The sequence below is a fragment of the Microcaecilia unicolor genome, chromosome 1 (genome assembly GCF_901765095.1).
Source record: "Microcaecilia unicolor chromosome 1, aMicUni1.1, whole genome shotgun sequence".
In the NCBI taxonomy this organism is placed as follows: Eukaryota; Metazoa; Chordata; class Amphibia; order Gymnophiona; family Siphonopidae; genus Microcaecilia; species Microcaecilia unicolor.
This window is the reverse complement of record NC_044031.1, coordinates 758,444,283-758,465,052: the sequence shown is the minus strand read 5'-3', so window position 1 is coordinate 758,465,052 and position 20,770 is coordinate 758,444,283. Positions and strand designations below refer to the sequence as shown.

The 20,770-nt window shown below is 44.9% G+C and overlaps 1 protein-coding gene across 5 annotated transcripts in view; it reads right to left on the bottom strand.

The window, feature by feature from the left end:
* Positions 1-215: 215 nt before the first annotated feature.
* Positions 216-20,770, bottom strand: part of CERS3 (ceramide synthase 3) — a 211,985-nt gene continuing 191,430 nt past the window's right edge. For all 5 annotated transcript variants that reach the window (XM_030189741.1, XM_030189736.1, XM_030189737.1 and 2 more), the window contains one exon: positions 216-2,706. In XM_030189741.1, the coding sequence (XP_030045601.1) occupies positions 2,581-2,706 (126 nt within the window). In that variant the 3' untranslated portion in view covers positions 216-2,580. The remainder of the gene's footprint in view (positions 2,707-20,770) is intronic.

The window sequence follows — 20,770 nt, the reverse complement described above, 5'->3', positions numbered from 1 at the left end:
TGAGCGTGCAGACAAACAATGCATCAGCATGCTAATGCAGTCAAGCTCATGTTAATGAGCTCATTTTGTATTCCTCCCCAAAGCTCAGAAAACAGCACCCAAAACAAAAGTGCCTTACTGCTGCAAAAAAAAAAAAAAAACACCACCACCAGGTCGGAACAGGCGTTAGGGTGTTGGAAGAGAGGGTTTCTCATGATTCTTTCTGCAAAATGTGCTGGTTTTGATTGCTTTTGGAAGCAGAAGGAAGCAAGTGCAAGCACTTAACCGCTGGTCATGAGAAACAGCAGATCCAATTTAAAGTACACATTGGAGTCTGTTTCCTGCGTCTGAAGTTAAAGCATCTCATGCTGAAAAAAATTTAAAATGCCCAAAGTGAAAACGCACATTGGCGTCTGTTTCCCGCATTTAAATATAAGCAGCCAAACTAAAAAAACCAAAAACCTGATTATAGTTAAGCCACAGAAAACACATGCCAATGTGTGCTTCACGTTCAGGTTTTACCAGGCGAATGTGCACAGGAGCCGAGCTTACTGCAGAACTCTCCTGCACATGTGCCAAGCACAATCCGCCCACTGAACTCCCCTAATGCACAATGCAATGGACATGCCTACATTTACATCTCATTAGCGTTGAGCCTTAGGGCACACTGTTCTTCTGTGCTGTTCAAGCAGTATTTTTACGGCGCTATTCGGAACAGCGCCAGAGTTTTGAGCATTGGGGGCCCGAGTCCTAACCTTGGTCTTAAAATTCTGTGTCTTAACTTCTCCCTCTGCTCAGGATTCACATTATGGCCATTTATGACTTTATCCTGCAGTTATACAGAGAAACTGTCCTCTGCTCAATAAACATCAGCTCTGTGGGTGCTCAGCAATCTCCCTTCACTGTGTACAGAGAGAGGTCATTAGAACTGTGCTTTGGCATCCTAAGCATTTTGAAACACTGGCTCCGCCTATGTTCTGCCACTCAGTGCCAGCTCTAGTTTCTAAACTCTCCAACCTTGAACAGCTGAACAGATAGAAACACAAACAAACCATCTAAAGTTGTATTTGATTTACAAAATAAAATTTTAAATGCCTTTTTATGTGTAATTAAATTTCAGGTACTACTAGGGCATCTGGATGCAAATCCAAAGTTAATTGTCTAGTACATAATATTCCACTAATTGTGTAATGCACTAAATCTGAAAATATTAAAGCTATAATCTTTGTTTTAAAAAAGTATCTAGGTAGGAATAAAAGATACCAAAAAAAACCTAGTATAAAGACTTGTGTTAGCTATACATACTGTGTGTGTTACTAGTTATCTACCCATAAGCACTGAGCATTCATCCATTTCTAAAAACAAAAAGAGGAAAAAAAAATCAATGATCATAAGAAAGGCTTTTGGAATGACAATTTTAAATTGATCCATCCCACTAAACCAGTCCTGGTTTTAGCAAGGCACACACATGACATTGTAGTCAAATTATTCGGTAACCCTGTCTGCCCTGGCAAGTGGCAAAACACGTCTGCCATAGAGTCTTAACAGGGTGTGCACAATTAGCGAACCTGGAGGAAGGTGGGAAAGAACTGCAACTGGGTTCCAGGTTCCTCCCAAGGGGCTGCTGTTTCTCCTCTGTCTATCCAAAGTGACAGTGGCAACCCATTCTCAACCATGTAACCAGGAGGAAGTGACCAAGCAGTTTCCCTACTTCAAATCTACGATTTCATTAAAAGTGTGTGTGGTGCAAACAATGTAAGGTTGGTGTTCAAGACATGTAGAATTTAACTGAAATAAAATGTTCAGTTATTTCAGGGAGGAAACATTTATTCTCCTTGCCAAAGATCTCGGGACAGATTCTGAATGTGTATATATGACGACCTGCTGGTGAGGAGGTAAGTAACCCACCCTGTAAGGGAGCACTATGCAGACCCCAGTGAAAAAAAAAACAGATGGGTCCTTTAGTCCTTTTCTGCAGGCTATTCTCTTATATAACGTTGATTAAATTTAAAACTGTGTAGGGGTGTGTGTGTGTGTGTGAGGGGGTATTCTTTTTAAAATACAATAAACTGGGTATTTAGTACCCACCATTCTCCTCCCACCCTGCAGTGCATGGTGCTATCAACAGGTGGCACTGTGGTGTTCAGAAATGCTTTCAACCTGGTACTTTACAGAATACTCAACAGTAATGGCATAGTGACAAGGACAGAAAAAGATCATTAGGTCATGGGGAAGGAAAGAGGTCTTAAATATAAGTTAGAATAATAGCAAGGCAGATGAGGAGAGAGAAAGAATCCCACCGCAGAGGTGAAAGAACCAGGAGCAGTATCCTGAGAGCTTATTGCAGAGGTGTACACAGAAACATATATACTGCACTACCATATCCCCCTACCCCTTTACTTCTCTCTGTGTACTCACGCATACTGAAGAGCCGTTTAGGTACCAGGTGGCTGGGGGAGAGGGGCAAGGGAAGTAACACTTTTTGTCAGGTGAAGCAGATGGTTCCCTGGGCTCCTCAGCCCTCAGGTGATCACTCAGGCAGGCACAGTGTGTTAATGGCAACTTGTTTGCGTTGCTTAAGGCCACAGTGTGGGGACGGGGTTAATGGTCATGCTGTCCATTCACAATCCGGCACTTGCTTGCCCCAGAGCCATTCTTGAGGCATGGTTCTTCATTATCTTCAGACAGGTCATCCTCCTCTTTGTCACTTCGGTCATCGCCGGACATCTGTACAAAGAAGACAAAAAAAAAAAAAAATCAAAATGTACTTGTACATGGTCTCCAGCAGAATGATATGCCCTGCAGATTCATGAGAAAAGGAGCTCATTCCTTACAAGGAGGAGTTATCAAATGGAGCTTGCTCTGAAGATAGGGATGTTATCAGTGGAGTACCGCAGGGATTTTTTTAAATTTTTTGTTACATTTGTACCCCGCGCTTTCCCACTCATGGCAGGCTCAATGCGGCAGGCAATGGAGGGTTAAGTGACTTGCCCAGAGTCACAAGGAACTGCCTGTGCCGGGAATCGAACTCAGTTCCTCAATTCCCCAGGACCAAAGTCCACCACCCTAACCACTAGGCCACTCCTCCACTACTTGGGCCGGCTCTTTTTAACGTCTTTGTGAACAATATTGCGGAAGGGCTGTCTGGTAAGGTTTGTCTCTTTGCGGATGATATGAAACTCTGCAACAGGGTGAAAACCCTGGAGGGTGTGAATGACATGAGAAAGGACCTAGCGAAACTGGAGGAATGGTCTGATATTTGGCAACTAAGATTTAATGCTAAAAAATGCAGGGTAATGCACTTGGGTCACAAGAATCCGAGGAAACAGTACAATATAGCGGGTGAAGTACTTCTGTGTAAGAAGGAAGAGGGACTTGGGGGTGATTGTGTCTGATGACCTTAAAGCTTCCAAAAAGGTAGAAAAAGTGACTGTCAAAGCCAGAAGGATGTTTGGGTGCATAAAGAGAGGGATGACCAGCAGGGGAAAAAAAAAAAAAAAGAGGTGATAGTGCCCTTGTATAAGTCTCTGGTGAGGCCCCATTTAGAGTACTGCGTGCAATTCTGGAGACCCAACCTACGGAAAGATATAAACAGGATGGAGTCAGCCCAGAGGGCGGCTACAAAATTGGTACGCCGTCTTGAACATAAAACATATAGGGACAGACTTATGAAGTGCAACAAGACATTTAAATATCTCAAGGGCATTAATGTACAGGAAGTGAGCCTTTTTCAACTGAAGGAAAACTCTGGAACAAGGGGGCACACGATGAAGTCAAGAGGGAATAGGCTTAGAAGAAATCTAAGGAAGTATTATTTTATAGAAAGGGTGATGGAAGCGTGGAATGGCCTCCCGGTGAAGGTTGTGGAGTCGAGGATGGGACCCTTAGGAAAAGAAAGAGTTAGGGTTTACAGAAGATGGGCAGACTGGATGGGCCATTTGGCCTTTATTTGCCATCACGTTTCTAAGAACTAAAACCAGTTATCTGAGACAGGATCACTCGAGGGGATAATGTAAACAATAAATAGAAGTACAGTACTGTCAGCACATGTATACACTTTCATACAAGCACTCAGAGTCTAAAGCTGGAATCATGGGGCATCTAACAGGATTTCAATACAGCCAGAGCTCTGTCGACTTATGGCTAAGTATGTATAGCTGTGTGTGTATACATGCAACACAGGGTCTCTGCACAGCATATACAGCTCACTCCACTCCAAACTGTATTTCCCATGAGCTGGGAAAGAGGTGAGATGTATCATTAATCAGAATCCAGCTGTGCAGAATGGTCTTTGATTTCACTTTCCACTCAATAATTCTGCGTGTGGTAAAAGCCAAAGGTGCCTGAAGACCTGCTGTGAAGCATTTCCTAGAAGCATTGCTAAGAGTCTCTGATTTTTTACTGGAAGAAAGCAAACCCTATTCCAGCTGCTCTCAGGATGGGCTGCACCCTGCTCCCGCTTATGGCTCAAAAGCAAAAAAATCCTCCTCTCCTTCACTTCCTTAAAAAAGGTGGACAAATTCCAGCCTTTATACTAATTTCAAAAGCATCTTCTTAATCAAAATGTGTACTTATAGAATCAGGCTTTCTTCAAAATTAGACCCTAAGGAGTACTCTGGAATAATTTCTGGCATACGAGGCCTATAAAACTGTTCATGTGGGAGAATGAATCAACAACTGCTTCCCACAGGACAAGAAAAATAAATGAACTATTGTTACTGATTTCAGAACTGGTCACTTGAGACAAAGTGACTTGTCCAAGATTGCAGAGACGTGGGGGCAGTATCACAATCAGAGCTGAGGGTCCCCACAAGTGTCAAACATAAGAACTGCCACATTGGGTCAGACCAAGGGTCCAGAAAGCCCAACAGTGGCCAAACCAGGTCACAAGTACCTGGCAGGATCTCAAAGAATAAATCCAGTTCTTCTTGCTCATACCCAGAAATAAACAGTTTTTTCCAAGTCTCCCCGGATAATTATGGTTTATAAAATTTTCCTCCAAGAGCTTGTCTAAACTCTTTATAATCCCCACTGTACTATCTGCTTTCATCATATTATCTAGCAACAACTTTCACAGTTCAACTGGAAAAAGCATTTTCTCCAATTTGTTTTAAAAGCGCTGTTTACTAGCTTCATGGAATATCCCTTAGTCCTAGGACACATGAACAACTGTTCTGTTCACCCGTTCTACACCACTCATGATTTTACAGACCTCTACTATATCGCCTCTCCTCCAAGCTGAAGGGGCCTAACCCATTTATTATTTATTTAGCTTTCCTCAGCAAGTCATTCATCCCTTTTATTAGTTTTGTTGCCCCTTCTCTGAAAAACGTTTCCACTTACACTATATCCTTTCTGAGATGGGGTGAGCAGAATTGTAAATAGTACTGAAGGTAGAAGCACAGCATGGATCTATACAAAGACATTATCTGGTCAATATTCAGCCAGCAGTGGGCTGAATTAATCCCCAATATTCAGTGCTGATGCCTGTGCGGGTACTAGCACTGAATAGCGCTCTCTGGACATGTGTTGGCAGCCGGCTCTTGTGCAGGTCCCATAAGACACTTATACAGGCCCCACCTGAATACTAGGTGGAACCCACATAAAGGGATGTCAAGTCCTCCTACCTCCCTCACCTTGTTCTGACCCTCCACTTAGACTCCCCCCCCGCCCCCAACAAATACCACCACCTCACTATTTCCATCCCCTGACCATCCCTGGTGGTCCAGTGGGTCATTGGCATAGGAGCGAAGTCCACTTGCGCCTGTCGCAAATTGGCTCCTCTCCCCTTGGGGTACTACTAGGGAGAGAAGTGCCATTTTGCAGCTAGAACAGAAGTGAGAGGGCTTTGCTCCTGCCCCAATGACCTACCTGTGATAGTCAGGTAAGGGGGGGAGGGGGGCACTACAGGGAAGTAGGGGACCGGGTGGGGGATCAGAGCCTCTCCTACCCACTTAAATCGCTTTGAGCATCAGACCCTGTTATATTCTCTCTTTTCTCCATTCCTTTCATAATAATTCCTAACATTCTATTTGCTTTTTTACCACCATACAGTGAGCCAAGGATTTCAAAGTACTGTCCACAATGACCTCAAATCCTTTTGAGTGCTGATGCCTAATACAATTCCATTACGTAGCTTCCCAATATTCCAGAACCGGTGGCGTAGTTGTGTATACTACTACTACTACTTAACATTTCTAGAGCGCAACTAGGGTTATGCAGCGCTGTACAAATTAACAATTAAGGACGGTCCCTGCTCGGAAGAGCTTACAATCTAAAGGACGAAATGTCAAGTTGGGGTAGATAAGTTTTCCTGAGAAGAGGTGTAGTGGTTAGGTGCCGAAGGCGACATTGAAGAGGTGGGCTTTGAGCATTGATTTGAAGATGGGTAGGGAGGGGGCACGGCATATGGGCTCAGGGAGTTTGTTCCAGGCATGGGGTGAGGCGAGAGAAGGGGCGGAGCCTGGAGTTGGTGGAGAAGGGTACTGAAAGGAGGGATTTGTCTTGAGAGCGGAGGTTACGGGTAGGGACGTAAGGGGAGATGAGGGTAGAGAGGTACGGAGGGGTCGCAGATCGAGTGCATTTGTAGGTGAGTAAGAGAAGCTTGAACTGTATGCGGTAACTGATTGGGAGCCAGTGAAGTGACTTGAGGAGAGGGGTGATATGAGTATATCGGTTAAGGCGGAAGATAAGACGTGCGGCAGAGTTCTGGATGGACTGAAGGGGAGATAGATGGCTACGTGGGAGGCCGGTCAGGAGTAGGTTGCAGTAGTCAAGGCGAGAGGTAATGAGAGAGTGGATGAGAGTTCGGGTGGTGTGCTCGGAGAGGAAGGGGCGAATTTTGCTAATGTTATAGAGGAAGAAGCGACAGGTCTTGGCTATCTGCTGGATGTGCGCAGAAAAGGAGAGGGAGGAGTCGAAGATGACACCGAGGTTGCGGGCAGATGAGACGGGGACGATGAGGGTGTTATCAACTGAGATAGAGAGTGAAGGGAGAGGGGAAGTGGGTTTGTGTGGGAAAACAATAAGTTCAGTCTTAGACATATTCAGTTTCAGGTGGCGGTTGGACATCCAGGCAGCAATGTCGGATAAGCAGGCCGAGACTTTGGCCTGGGTATCCGCAGTGATTTGTGGTGTGGAGAGATAAAGCTGGGTGTCGTCGGCATAAAGATGATAGTGGAAACCATGAGAAGAAATCAGGGAGCCTAAGGAAGAGGTGTAGATTGAAAAAAGAAGGGGCCCAAGGACAGATCCCTGAGGAACTCCAACAGAGAGCGGGATAGGGGAGGAGGACGAACCATGAGAGTGTACTCTGAAGGTACGATGGGAGAGATAAGAGGAGAACCAGGAGAGGACAGAGCCCTGGAACCCAAGGGAGGACAGTGTGTCAAGAAGTAGGTTGTGATTGACAGTGTCAAAGGCGGCGGAGAGGTCGAGGAGGATGAGGATGGAGTAGTGACCTTTGGATTTGGCGAGGAATAGGTCATTGCAGACTTTAGATAGTGCCGTTTCTGTTGAGTGTAGGGGGCGAAAGCCGGATTGAAGCGGATCAAGGATGGCATGAGAGAGAAAATCAATACAGCGGCTGTGAACGGCGCGTTCAAGTATCTTGGAGAGGAAGGGTAGGAGGGAAATGGGGCGGTAGTTGGAGGGACAGGTAGGGTCAAGTGATGGCTTTTGAGGAGTGGAGTGACCACAGCATGCTTGAAGGTGTCCGGGACAGATGCAGTGGAGAGAGAGAGGTTAAGGATATGACAGATGGTGGGGGTGATGGTAGGAGTGATGGTGTTGAGTAGGTTAGTGGGGATGGGGTCAGAGGAACAAGTGGTGGCTTTCGAGGAGGAGAGGAGATGGGTGATTTCCTCTTCGGTGATAGCAGGAAAGGAGGAGAAGGAGGCCTGGGTAGGTTGGATGAGAGAGTGAGATATAGGCTGAAGAGGAGGAGAGGGAGTAGTGGTGAATTCGAGGTTGATCTTCTGGACCTTGTCACGGAAGTAGTGGGCCAGAGATTGAGGAGAGAGTGAAGGGGGGGGGGGGGGGGTGGGAGCAGAGGGCACTTTGAGGAGGGAGTTGAGGGTGGCGAATAGACGACGAGGGTTAGAGCTGAGGGAATTGGTCAATTGGATATAGTAGTCCTGCTTAGCGAGGAATAGGGAGGATTGGAAGGAGGATAGCATGAATTTGAAGTGAATGAAGTCAGTAAGGGTGCGAGATTTCCTCCAGAGGCGTTCAGCAGGACGGGCGCAGGAGCGAAGGTATCCGGTGCAAGGGGTCAGCCAGGGCTGGGGATTGGTACGTCTTATCAAACAGCAGGTGAAGGTAGAAAATACTGAGGAGCTGTATGCCAAGAGAGATATATGTCTCAGCTTAGTTTTCAGTTCTCTATCTCCAGCAGGTGGATGGACACATTTTTCAGCCACTGGTTCCGAGTGATTTGCTCCTGGTCCAGTTGGGTCAACTGGTCCCCACTTCAGCTTTGCGGGTGGCTTGAGTCTGCAGAGTCATATCTGGAGGTCTTCAGATCATTGTGTGTGGTATTTTATTTTTTATTTATTTATTGCATTTGTATCCCACATTTTCCCACCTTTTTGCGGGTTCAGTGTGGCTTACAATATGAGTTAAATGATGGAAATACAATTTGTTACAGATTGGTTATGGATTACATTGTACCCTCAGAATGTACTTCTTCCCTCCTTTCACCTCTCTCCCGTTTCCTGTGGAGCTCTCCTTTTCCAGCACAACCACCTTTAAAAAAAAAAAAAAAAGGAAAGAGGTTTTCTGGAGAGCACGGGACAGAGAATTAGTCCTGAACCTCTCTCATCTGTGGTAAGACTTGTGGTGACTGAGCTTGGGGAGCAGTCGGTAGTGGTAAGTCTGACTCAGAACCACTTGGAAGGCTGCAAGTTCTACTTGGCGCAGGGGAGGGATCCTGACAAACCACTTGGGACACGCTGTGCTGCACAGTCATGGTGAATGGCGACTCCTACAGAGGCAGTACTTCCGCTGTGGAACCTGCCAGGCGGTGTCAGGGCACTGCAGTGCCTGCAAGTTGGAAATCCCGAGGGACACAAAGGAAATGGTTGGCGGCAGCACACATTTGGATTCAGAGCAGCATCCAAATATGCCAGAACCTTCATCTTGGATTTGGAGCAGCATCCAAATATGCCAGAACCTTCATCTTGGATTTGGAGCAGCATCCAAATATGCTGGGATCTTCAGGCTCTCCGGCAGAGCTGGTGCACAGCTTGATGCAGTTCAGCGTGGGAACGGGTGTCATTTTCTCAGGGCTTACTTGCAGTAAGGATCAGCCTCTGGCTAATCACACGTGGAGCACAGCCGCCATTTTACACCCTCACAGCCCAGCAGAGCATTCTGCTACATCGGTATCTTTGTTTTCGCTGGAGTTTATATTGCTCTTACACCAGACCTATTTACTGAAGCAGGGACAGTCAGAGTTGGTGCAAGGTGCTTCAGTTTCTCACCCCGCTGCCCCTCCTGCTCCTAAGAGATCTTGTTTAGACCTTCAGGAGTGGGCAGATGAGGCTATCTCTGCTTCTCCCCCCCTTATCTGATGTGGCCTCAGTCTATTCAGAGGAGCCATTGTTGAAGAAAACATTAGAGGAGGGACAGCTACCTCCTGAGGAGGGGGATGATCCGAAAGTACTAAGATTGTTTCATAAACAGCAGCTCAGTACTCATTTCTGAGGCTCTGGCGGTGCTTTCCACTGAGCAGCCTTCTGCTTTGGCATCAGAAGTTCCATCTTCCTCAATCATGAGGGGGCTTAGAGGTCCTTCTTAGGCTTTCCCGATGCATCCAGACATTCAGGACCCAATTACAGCAGAATCAGTCTTACCGGACGAGGGGTTGAGAGTGAGTAGAGCAATGGCTGGTCTCTACCCATTAGTTCCAGAGGAGAAAGAAACTGCAGCTTCCAGGGTGGGCTCCCTGGTTACAGCAGCAACTAAGATAACTACCTTACTAGTGGCAGGGAGCATTGCCCTAAAAGGCCTACAAGATAGGAAGCTAGAAGGCTCAGTGAAACAAGCTTTTGTGGCCTTTTTGGGCCTTCAAGCGACAGCATGTAGCTCGTTCATGGAAAGAGCATGCCTGAAATGGTGTCAGCCGTTGGCGACACAAGACAGATGACATAACGCCCAGTTGGAAGTGGAGTTGGCCTACTTGGCGGATGCCATTTATGACATGTTACAAGTTACGGCCTGCAGTATGTCTTTGGCTGTCACGGCACGTCAGCAACTTTGGTTGCAGCATTGGGCAGCGGATGCAGCATCAAAGTCACATCTAGTTAAACTGCCTTTTTGGGGTAAGTTGCTATTTGGAGAACATCTCAGTAACTTAGAACTGGGGGGAAACTAAGCTACAGCAGTTCCCAGTCATCCTGATTGCTCAACAAACCCCATCAAATTACATGAATTCCCCCAACAGTTTTCTAAGCAAAGCCTCAATAGTGTCCTTCAGTTTCTTTTTGGGACCATCAAAATCAGTTCATTCAATGGCAGGTAGTTTTGGTTCTGCAAATCGTATATAGAATTCTATAGGCCGAAGACAACTCCTCATAATAGCTGCAACTTCTGCCGACTTTCTCTGTAGAAAGATGGAAGACAGCAAAGCGCTGGTTACTACTAAAGGAATCCGCTGATGGTTTCTATGCACGTGCACCCATTACAAAGCCACTTTTGTTATTCTGCCTGCAAAGCCACAATAGTCCTTAAGTGGAAAGTCTCAGTCCAACGTGCATGCAACAAGACATGGACATAATGCTAGAAAAGTACAACACAAATGGAAGTCTGGAGTGATCACCATTATCAAGAAGATAGTGTGGGTGCAGAGATGTGAGCGCCTCACAACCCTCTACAAGAAGCAGCTGAGCTCTGCAAGAAAGTATTTTTCAACTCAACAGAACCTTACCTTCTGGCAACATTCTTCCCAACTGTGAATATCTAAGGGGGACTTTTACGAAGACGCAGTAGCATTTTTAGTTCGCGCTAAATGCTAGAGATGCCCACAGGAATATATGGACATCTCTAGCACTTAGCGCATGCTTACTTTTATTGTGCTAAAAATGCTACCCCGCCTTTGTAAAAGGACCACTAAATTTCTACACAAAATATACTCTACAATCCGACTGTTCTTCTTAAATAACTTGTAGTCTTGATAATAAACTGTGAACTTACCAAGGTGACTCTAGTCCAATAATTATCTGACTTCATTAGTTTATTTTGGCATCGTTACCATCTCAACCTCCCAGAAAGATGGCACATCAGAGAGGCTAGTACTGTTTGCATATTTAACAATTGCTATGGAAGACAAACAGGCTGCATACAGTGGGGGAAATAAGTATTTGATCCCTTGCTGATTTTGTAAGTTTGCCCACTGACAAAGACATGAGCAGCCCATAATTGAAGGGTAGGTTATTGGTAACAGTGAGAGATAGCACATCACAAATTAAATCCGGAAAATCACATTGTGGAAAGTATATGAATTTATTTGCATTCTGCAGAGGGAAATAAGTATTTAATCCCTCTGGCAAACAAGACCTAATACTTGGTGGCAAAACCCTTGTTGGCAAGCACAGCGGTCAGACGTCTTCTGTAGTTGATGATGAGGTTTGCACACATGTCAGGAGGAATTTTGGTCCACTCCTCTTTGCAGATCATCTCTAAATCATTAAGAGTTCTGGGCTGTCGCTTGGCAACTCGCAGCTTCAGCTCCCTCCATAAGTTTTCAATGGGATTAAGGTCTGGTGACTGGCTAGGCCACTCCATGACCCTAATGTGCTTCTTCCTGAGCCACTCCTTTGTTGCCTTGGCTGTATGTTTTGGGTCATTGTCGTGCTGGAAGACCCAGCCACGACCCATTTTTAAGGCCCTGGCGGAGGGAAGGAGGTTGTCACTCAGAATTGTACGGTACATGGCCCCATCCATTCTCCCATTGATGCGGTGAAGTAGTCCTGTGCCCTTAGCAGAGAAACACCCCCAAAACATAACATTTCCACCTCCATGCTTGACAGTGGGGACGGTGTTCTTTGGGTCATAGGCAGCATTTCTCTTCCTCCAAACACGGCGAGTTGAGTTCATGCCAAAGAGCTCAATTTTTGTCTCATCTGACCACAGCACCTTCTCCCAATCACTCTCGGCATCATCCAGGTGTTCACTGGCAAACTTCAGACGGGCCGTCACATGTGCCTTCCGGAGCAGGGGGACCTTGCGGGCACTGCAGGATTGCAATCCGTTATGTCGTAATGTGTTACCAATGGTTTTCGTGGTGACAGTGGTCCCAGCTGCCTTGAGATCATTGACAAGTTCCCCCCTTGTAGTTGTAGGCTGATTTCTAACCTTCCTCATGATCAAGGATACCCCACGAGGTGAGATTTTGCGTGGAGCCCCAGATCTTTGTCGATTGACAGTCATTTTGTACTTCTTCCATTTTCTTACTATGGCACCAACAGTTGTCTCCTTCTCGCCCAGCGTCTTACTGATGGTTTTGTAGCCCATTCCAGCCTTGTGCAGGTGTATGATCTTGTCCCTGACATCCTTAGACAGCTCCTTGCTCTTGGCCATTTTGTAGAGGTTAGAGTCTGACTGATTCACTGAGTCTGTGGACAGGTGTCTTTCATACAGGTGACCATTGCCGACAGCTGTCTGTCATGCAGGTAACGAGTTGATTTGGAGCATCTACCTGGTCTGTAGGGGCCAGATCTCTTACTGGTTGGTGGGGGATCAAATACTTATTTCCCTCTGCAGAATGCAAATAAATTCATATACTTTCCACAATGTGATTTTCCGGATTTAATTTGTGATGTGCTATCTCTCACTGTTACCAATAACCTACCCTTCAATTATGGGCTGCTCATGGCTTTGTCAGTGGGCAAACTTACAAAATCAGCAAGGGATCAAATACTTATTTCCCCCACTGTAGCTAGAGAGACCAGTGTAACTGCTTTAAAAGACAGAATGTAACAGGACTCGGTAAAGTGTTGTGAACATATTGTCCACTGACACAGGTACAAAGCAAGAGAGCCCCATAATCCCACACCTACCTTCACAAAAAGAAATGTGCTTTGGCCTGGTAGACCAACGATCCTCATACATCCCAGTAAGTTTTGGGAAAAGTTAACTATAGCCTCCCCTAACCACCAAAGGGACACAATTCAAAAGGTAAAATACCTGTCCACTGCCATCTAGTTACCCTATCACTACTTTGAAACTTAGGCCTAATGAATGCCAGGTCAAGCAATAAAAATGTCCCATGATTTATATCAGTGAATACCACCTATACTTATACTTTATTGGATTTATACCCAACATATGACCGAGATGGGGACTCAGTTCAATGAGGCTTACAAGAGATTCAATCAAACATTGCAAATGTAGTAGAGCAAGAAGGACAGAAGTATAATTAGAGATAGAAGGGTAAGTTAACATATTTTGTGAGGTAGTGCAATATCAAGTTCAATCAGAAAATGCAATTAGTATAGGTCAGATATATGAATCAGGTGTGCCAATATTATTATTATTATTATCATTTGTATAGCGCTACCAGACACAAGCAGCGCTGAACACCTGATACAAAGACAGTCCCTGCTCAAAAGAGTGTACAATCTAAATAAGACACACAGACAAGATAGTTACGGGTGAGGGAAGTAATGGGTAAGATGGAAGGAAGGGACAAGGGGAGGGCAATTGAGTAGTGGCTAGGAGCTAAAAAGCAGCAGTGAAAAGGTGGGTTTTCAGCATAGATTTGAAAACAGGTAGAGATGGAGCTAGACGTATAGGTCCAGGAAGTCTATTCCAGGCATAAGGTACCGCGAGGGAAATGGAGCGAAGCCTGGAGTTAGCAGTGGAGGAGAAGGGGGATGACAGATTTGTCCAGTGAGCGGAGTTCACGGGGAGGAATGTAGGGAGAGATGAGAGTGGAGAGGTAATGGGGGGCTGCAGAGTGGATGCATTTAAAGGTCAGTACAAGAAGTTTAAACTGAATGTGGAAGCGGACATGGAGCCAGTGAAGTGACTTGAGGAGTGGGCTAGTGTGGGTATAACGATTCTGGCGGAAAATAAGTCGTGCCGCAGAATTTTGGACAGATTGGTGAGGAGAGAGATGGCTGAGCGGAAGACCGGTGAGAAGTAAATTGCAATAGTCCAAGCGAGAGGTGACAAGGGTGTGGATAAGGGTTCTGGCAGCATATTCAGAAAGGAAGGGGCGAATTTTGCTAATATTGTAGATAAAGAAACGACAGGTTTTGGCGATCTGTTGAATATGCGCAGAGAAGGAGAGAGAAGAATCAAAGATGACTCCAAGGTTATGAGCCGAGGAGACAGGGAGGATGTGAGAGCCATTAACAGAGATAGAGAAAGGGGGAAGAGGGGAGGTGGGTCTAGGGGGAAAAGTGAGAAGTTCAGTTTTGGTCATGTTGAGCTTTAGATGGCGTTGAGACATCCAAGCAGCAATGTCGGACAAGCAGGCTGAGATTTTGTCCTGGATAGAGGTTGAGATTTCAGGGGTGGAGATGTAGATCTGAGAGTCATCAGCGTAAAGATGGTATTGAAAGCCATGGGATGACATCCGGGTACCAAGGGAAGAGGTATAGATGGAGAAAAGGAGGGGTCCAAGGACAGAACCCTGAGGCACACCAACAGAAAGCGGGATGGAAGTTGAAGAGGATCCACTAGAGTGAACACTGAAAGAATGAAGTGAGAGGTAAGAGGAGAATCAGGAAAGAACAGGGCCCTGGAATCCAAGCGAGGACAGCGTATCCAGATGTATAGTGTGGTCAACAGTGTCGAAAGCAGCAGATAGGTCAAGAAGGATAAGGATAGAATAGAGACCTCTGGATTTAGCCAGTAGCAGGTCATTAGAGTACATAAGTACATAAGTAGTGCCATACTGGGAAAGACCAAAGGTCCATCTAGCCCAGCATCCTGTCACCGACAGTGGCCAATCCAGGTCAAGGGCACCTGGCACGTTCCCCAAACGTAAAAACATTCCAGACAAGTTATACCTAAAAATGCGGAACTTTTCCAAGTCCATTTAATAGCGGTCTATGGACTTGTCCTTTAGGAATCTATCTAACCCCTTTTTAAACTCCGTCAAGCTAACCGCCCGTACCATGTTCTCCGGCAACGAATTCCAGAGTCTAATTACACGTTGGGTGAAGAAAAATTTTCTCCGATTCGTTTTAAATTTACCACACTGTAGCTTCAACTCATGCCCTCTAGTCCTAGTATTTTTGGATAGCGTGAACAGTCGCTTCACATCCACCCGATCCATTCCACTCATTATTTTATACACTTCTATCATATCTCCCCTCAGCCGTCTCTTCTCCAAGCTGAAAAGCCCTAGCCTTCTCAGCCTCTCTTCATAGGAAAGTCGTCCTATCCCCACTATCATTTTCGTCGCCCTTCGCTGTACCTTTTCCAATTCTACTATATCTTTTTTGAGATACGGAGACCAGTACTGAACACAATACTCCAGGTGCGGTCGCACCATGGAGCGATACAATGGCATTATAACATCCGCACACCTGGACTCCATACCCTTCCTAATAACACCCAACATTCTATTCGCTTTCCTAGCCGCAGCAGCACACTGAGCAGAAGGTTTCAGCGTATCATCGACGACGACACCCAGATCCCTTTCTTGATCCGTAACTCCTAACGCGGAACCTTGCAAGACGTAGCTATAATTCGGGTTCCTCTTACCCACATGCATCACTTTGCACTTGTCAACATTGAACTTCATCTGCCACTTGCACGCCCATTCTCCCAGTCTCGCAAGGACCTCCTGTAATCGTTCACATTCCTCCTGCGACTTGACGACCCTGAATAATTTTGTGTCATCGGCGAATTTAATTACCTCACTAGTTATTCCCATCTCTAGGTCATTTATAAATACATTAAAAAGCAACGGACCCAGCACAGACCCCTGCGGGACCCCACTAACTACCCTCCTCCACTGAGAGTACTGGCCACGCAATCCTACTCTCTGCTTCCTATCTTTCAACCAGTTCTTAATCCATAATAATACCCTACCTCCGATTCCATGACTCTGCAATTTCTTCAGGAGTCTTTCGTGCGGCACTTTGTCAAACGCCTTCTGAAAATCCAGATATACAATATCAACCGGCTCCCCATTGTCCACATGTTTGCTTACCCCCTCAAAAAAATGCATTAGATTGGTGAGGCAAGACTTCCCTTCACTAAATCCGTGCTGACTTTGTCTCATCAGTCCATGTTTTTGTATATGCTCTGCAATTTTATTCTTAATAATAGCCTCCACCATCTTGCCCGGCACCGACGTCAGACTCACCGGTCTATAATTTCCCGGATCTCCTCTGGAACCCTTCTTAAAAATCGGAGTAACATTGGCTACCCTCCAGTCTTACGGTACTACACTCGATTTTAGGGACAGATTGCATATTTCTAACAGTAGCTCCGCAAGTTCATTTTTTAGTTCTATTAATACTCTGGGATGAATACCATCAGGTCCCGGTGATTTACTACTCTTCAGCTTGCTGAACTGACCCATTACATCCTCCAAGGTTACAGAGAATTTGTTTAGTTTCTCCGACTCCCCCGCTTCAAATATTCTTTCCGGCACTGGTGTCCCCCCCAAATCCTCCTCGGTGAAGACCGAAGCAAAGAATTCATTTAATTTCTCCGCTATGGCTTTGTCCTCCTTGATCGCCCCTTTAACACCATTTTCGTCCAGCGGCCCAACCGACTCTTTGGCCGGTTTCCTTCTTTTAATGTATCTAAAAAAATTTTTACTATGTATTTTTGCTTCCAACGCTAATTTCTTCTCAAAGTCCTTTTTTGCCCTCCTTATCTCCGCTTTGCATTTGGCTTGGCATTCCTTATGATCTATCCTGTTACTTTCAGTTGGTTCTCTTCTCCACTTTCTGAAGGATTGTTTTTTGGCTCTAATGATTTCCTTTATCTTACTGTTTAGCCACGCCGGCTGACGTTTAGTCTTTTTTCCCTTTTTTCTAATACGTGGAATATATTTGTCCTGAACCTCCAGGATGGTGTTTTTAAACAGCATCCACGCCTGATGCAAGTTTTTTTACTCTGCGAGCTGCTCCTTTCAGTCTTTTTTTCACCATTTTTCTCATTTTGTCGTAATCACCTTTTCTATAGTTAAACGCTAGCGTACTTGATTTCCTAGTTTCACTTCCTTCAATGCCAATATCAAAACCGATCATATTATGATCACTGTTATCAAGCGGCCCTCGTATCGTTACCCCCTGCACTAGATCATGAGCACCACTAAGGACTAAGTCTAGTATTTTTCCTTCTCTTGTCGGCTCCTGAACTAGCTGTTCCATGAAGCTGTCCTTGATTTCATCAAGAAATCCTATGTCCCTTGCGTGTACAGATGTTACATTAACCCAGTCTATATGCGGGTAATTGAAATCCCCCATTATTATTGTGTTGCCCAGTTTGTTTGCGTCCCTGATTTCCTTTAACATTTCCGCATCCGTCTGTTCGTCCTGGCCAGGCGGACGGTAGTACACTCCTATCACTATCCTTTTCCCCTTTGCACATGGAATTTCAATCCACAGTGATTCCAAGGAGTGTTTTGTTTCCTGCAGAATTTTCAATCTATTTGATTCAAGGCTCTCGTTAATATACAATGCTACCCCTCCACCAATCCGATTCACCCTATCACTACGATATAATTTGTACCCCGGTATGACAGTGTCCCACTGGTTATCCTCCTTCCACCAGGTCTCAGAGATGCCTATTATATCTAATTTTTCATTTAGTGCAATATATTCCAACTCCCCCATCTTATTTCTTAGGCTCCTGGCAGTCGCATATAGACATTTCAAACTATGTTTGTTGTTCCTAAGTACATCATGCTTAGTACTTGACAGTATTAATTGGCAATCTTTTGTCTGATTTTTATTGTTATTTAAAGATACCCGATCTACTACTTTGGTAAGTGCAGTTTCAGTAGAGTGAAGAGGACAAAAACCAGATTGGAGTGGGTCAAGAATAGGTTGTGAAGAAAGAAAGTCAAGACAACGGCGGTGAACGACACGTTCAAGTAATTTGGAGAGGAAAGGGAGATGGGGCGATAGTTTGAGGGACAGGTAGGGTCAAGTGAGCGTTTTTTTAAGGAATGGAGTGACAACAGCATGTTTGAAGGGCATAGGAACAGTTGCAGTGGAGAGTGAAAGATTAAGGATGTGACAGATGACTGGGATGATAGTAGGAGAGATAGTGTTAAGTAAATGAGTGAGGATGGGATCAGAGGAACAGGTAGTACATTTAGAGGAGGAAAGAAGAAGGGCAGTTTCCTCAGTAGAAACTTCTGAGAAGGAGGAAAAAGAAGGCGAGGAAGGAGAGTAGGGGGTGAGGACTAAGAGAGAGGTGGGGAGGATTTGGATGAAAATTCAAGGTTAATCTTACGGATTTTATTGTGGAAGTGCTCAGCTAGGGTCTGGGGCAGAACGAGGCTTTGGATTAGGATAAGGAAGGCATATTTTGAGAGGTATGCTCATATTTGTCGTAGCTTCCAGAGGGATTTGAAGACTTTTGATGTTAAGGCAGATACTTGTGCTTCTATCGTCAGGTTTTGGTCAATCATTATGCCTAGTACTTTGACAGCTGGGTCTAGTGTGTATTCCATTTGGTGTATTTGGATTTTGTTGTTTGTTATTGGTTTGGTAGGATTGGTTATCACCATGAGCTTTGTTTTCTCTCTCTTGAGTTTCAGTTTGAAGTTGTTGCCCAGTTTTTCATCAGGTCACGTGCACTTTTGATGTCTCTTTTTGCAGCAATGATATCACCTACAAAGGGGATGCATATGGTTACGTCTGTGTAGATGCTAAAAAAAAAAAAAAAGCCATTCTAGGTTACGGCCTAGGGGGGCCACCAGCATGTTGAAAAATGATGAGGAGATGGGGAGCCCTAAGGTACTTCACACATTCTGGGGTCCATACCTCGGACAGGGATCCTTACATCTTCACTTTGTAGGATCTGCTACTCAGGACTCTCTCAAACCAGGATAGGGTCTTGCCTCCTATTCCTATATTGTCTAGCAAGTTTAGTAGCTGTCCATGGTCTACTAGGTCGAAGGGAGATGACATGTCAAATCGGAAAATCATGGTCCAGCGACCTGTGCTGATCACTTTTCTTAACGTCAGTGATGTTAGTACAGTTTCTGTGCTGTGATATGGGCGGAAGCCCGATTGTGTGCCGTGTAGTACGGAAAAGAGTAACATTTGTTCCATGAGTTGGCTGGCGGCTATGCCCGCCATTACCTTGGTAAGGGGATTGAAGATGCAGGTCTGTAGTTGGGTATAACATCCCAGATGATCTCGTTTTTTGGGATAGGAGTTAGGATTATTCCTCCTTTTCCCTTTGGGAATTGGCCCTGGTTTAGCATGAGTGATGTGTTTCATAAGAGTGTATGAATATATCAGAGGCATTCTTTAGCAGGAAATTTGGGCAGGCATTATTAGAAAAGGAATGGAAGACAAAAATGATGATGTAATAATGCTTTATAATGACCGCACCTCAAATATGAGTTCAATTCTGTTCGCCAAATCTAAAAAAAACATATAGTGGAATTAGAAAAAGTACAGAGAAGGGCGACAAAAATGATAAAGGAGATAGGAAGATTTCCCTATGAGGAAAGGCTGAAGCGGCTAGGGCTCTTCAGCTTGGAGAAAAGACGGCTGAGGGGAGATATGATAGAGGTCTACAAAATGAGGGAACGGGTGGACGTGAATCGTTTACTCTTTCCAAAAATACTAGGACAAGGGGGCATGCGATGAAGCTACAAAGTAGTAAATTTAAAACGAATCTGAGAAAGTTTTTCTTCACTCAATGTGTAACTAAACTCTGGAATTTGTTGCCAGAGAATGTGATATAGATGGTTAGCTTAGCAGGGTTTAATAAAATAAAAAAAAAAAAAGGTCTGGATGGCTTCCTAAAGGAAAACTCCATAGACCATTATTAAAATGACTTGGGGAAAATCCACTGCTTATTTCTGAGATAAGCAGCATAAAATGTATTGAACTTTTTTGGGATCTTGCCAGGTATTTGTGACCTGGATTGCCCACTATTGGAAACAGGATGCTGGGCTCGATGGACCTTTGGTCTGTCCCAGTGCAGCAATACTTATTATTATTATGTACTTATTAAAGCAAGATAGCTAGTTCATAGGCTTTTACAGAGATACTATCAATAGAAATCAAACAAAATAAAACATGGAAAAGAAAATAAGATGATACCTTTTTTATTGGACATAACTTAATACATTTCTTGATTAGCTTTCGAAGGTTGCCCTTCTTCGTCAGATCGGAAATAAGCAAATGTGCTAGCTGACAGTGTATATAAGTGAAAACATTCAAGCATTACTATGACAGTCTGACAGGGTGGGAGGATGGGGGTGGGTAGGAGGTAAGCATGGGGACATCAAAGCATATCATTGATATTCTAACAGGATGGGTGTGGATAGGTGAGGGGTGGGGTGATCAACAGAGAAATACAGCTTTATGGTTTATAATGGGCTAGGAACCATGGGGTTCCTAGCCCATTATAAACCATAAAGCTGTATTTGTCAGGTGATGTCAGCAGTGATGTCAGGTGTGGAGAGATAAAGCTGGGTGTCGTCAGCATAAAGATGATATTGGAAACCATCAGATGAGATCAGGGAGCCCAGGGAAGAGGTGTAGATTGAAAAAAGAAGAAGTCCAAGGACAGATCCCTGAGGAACTCCAACAGAGAGCGGGATGGGGGTGGAGGAAGAACCATGAGAGTG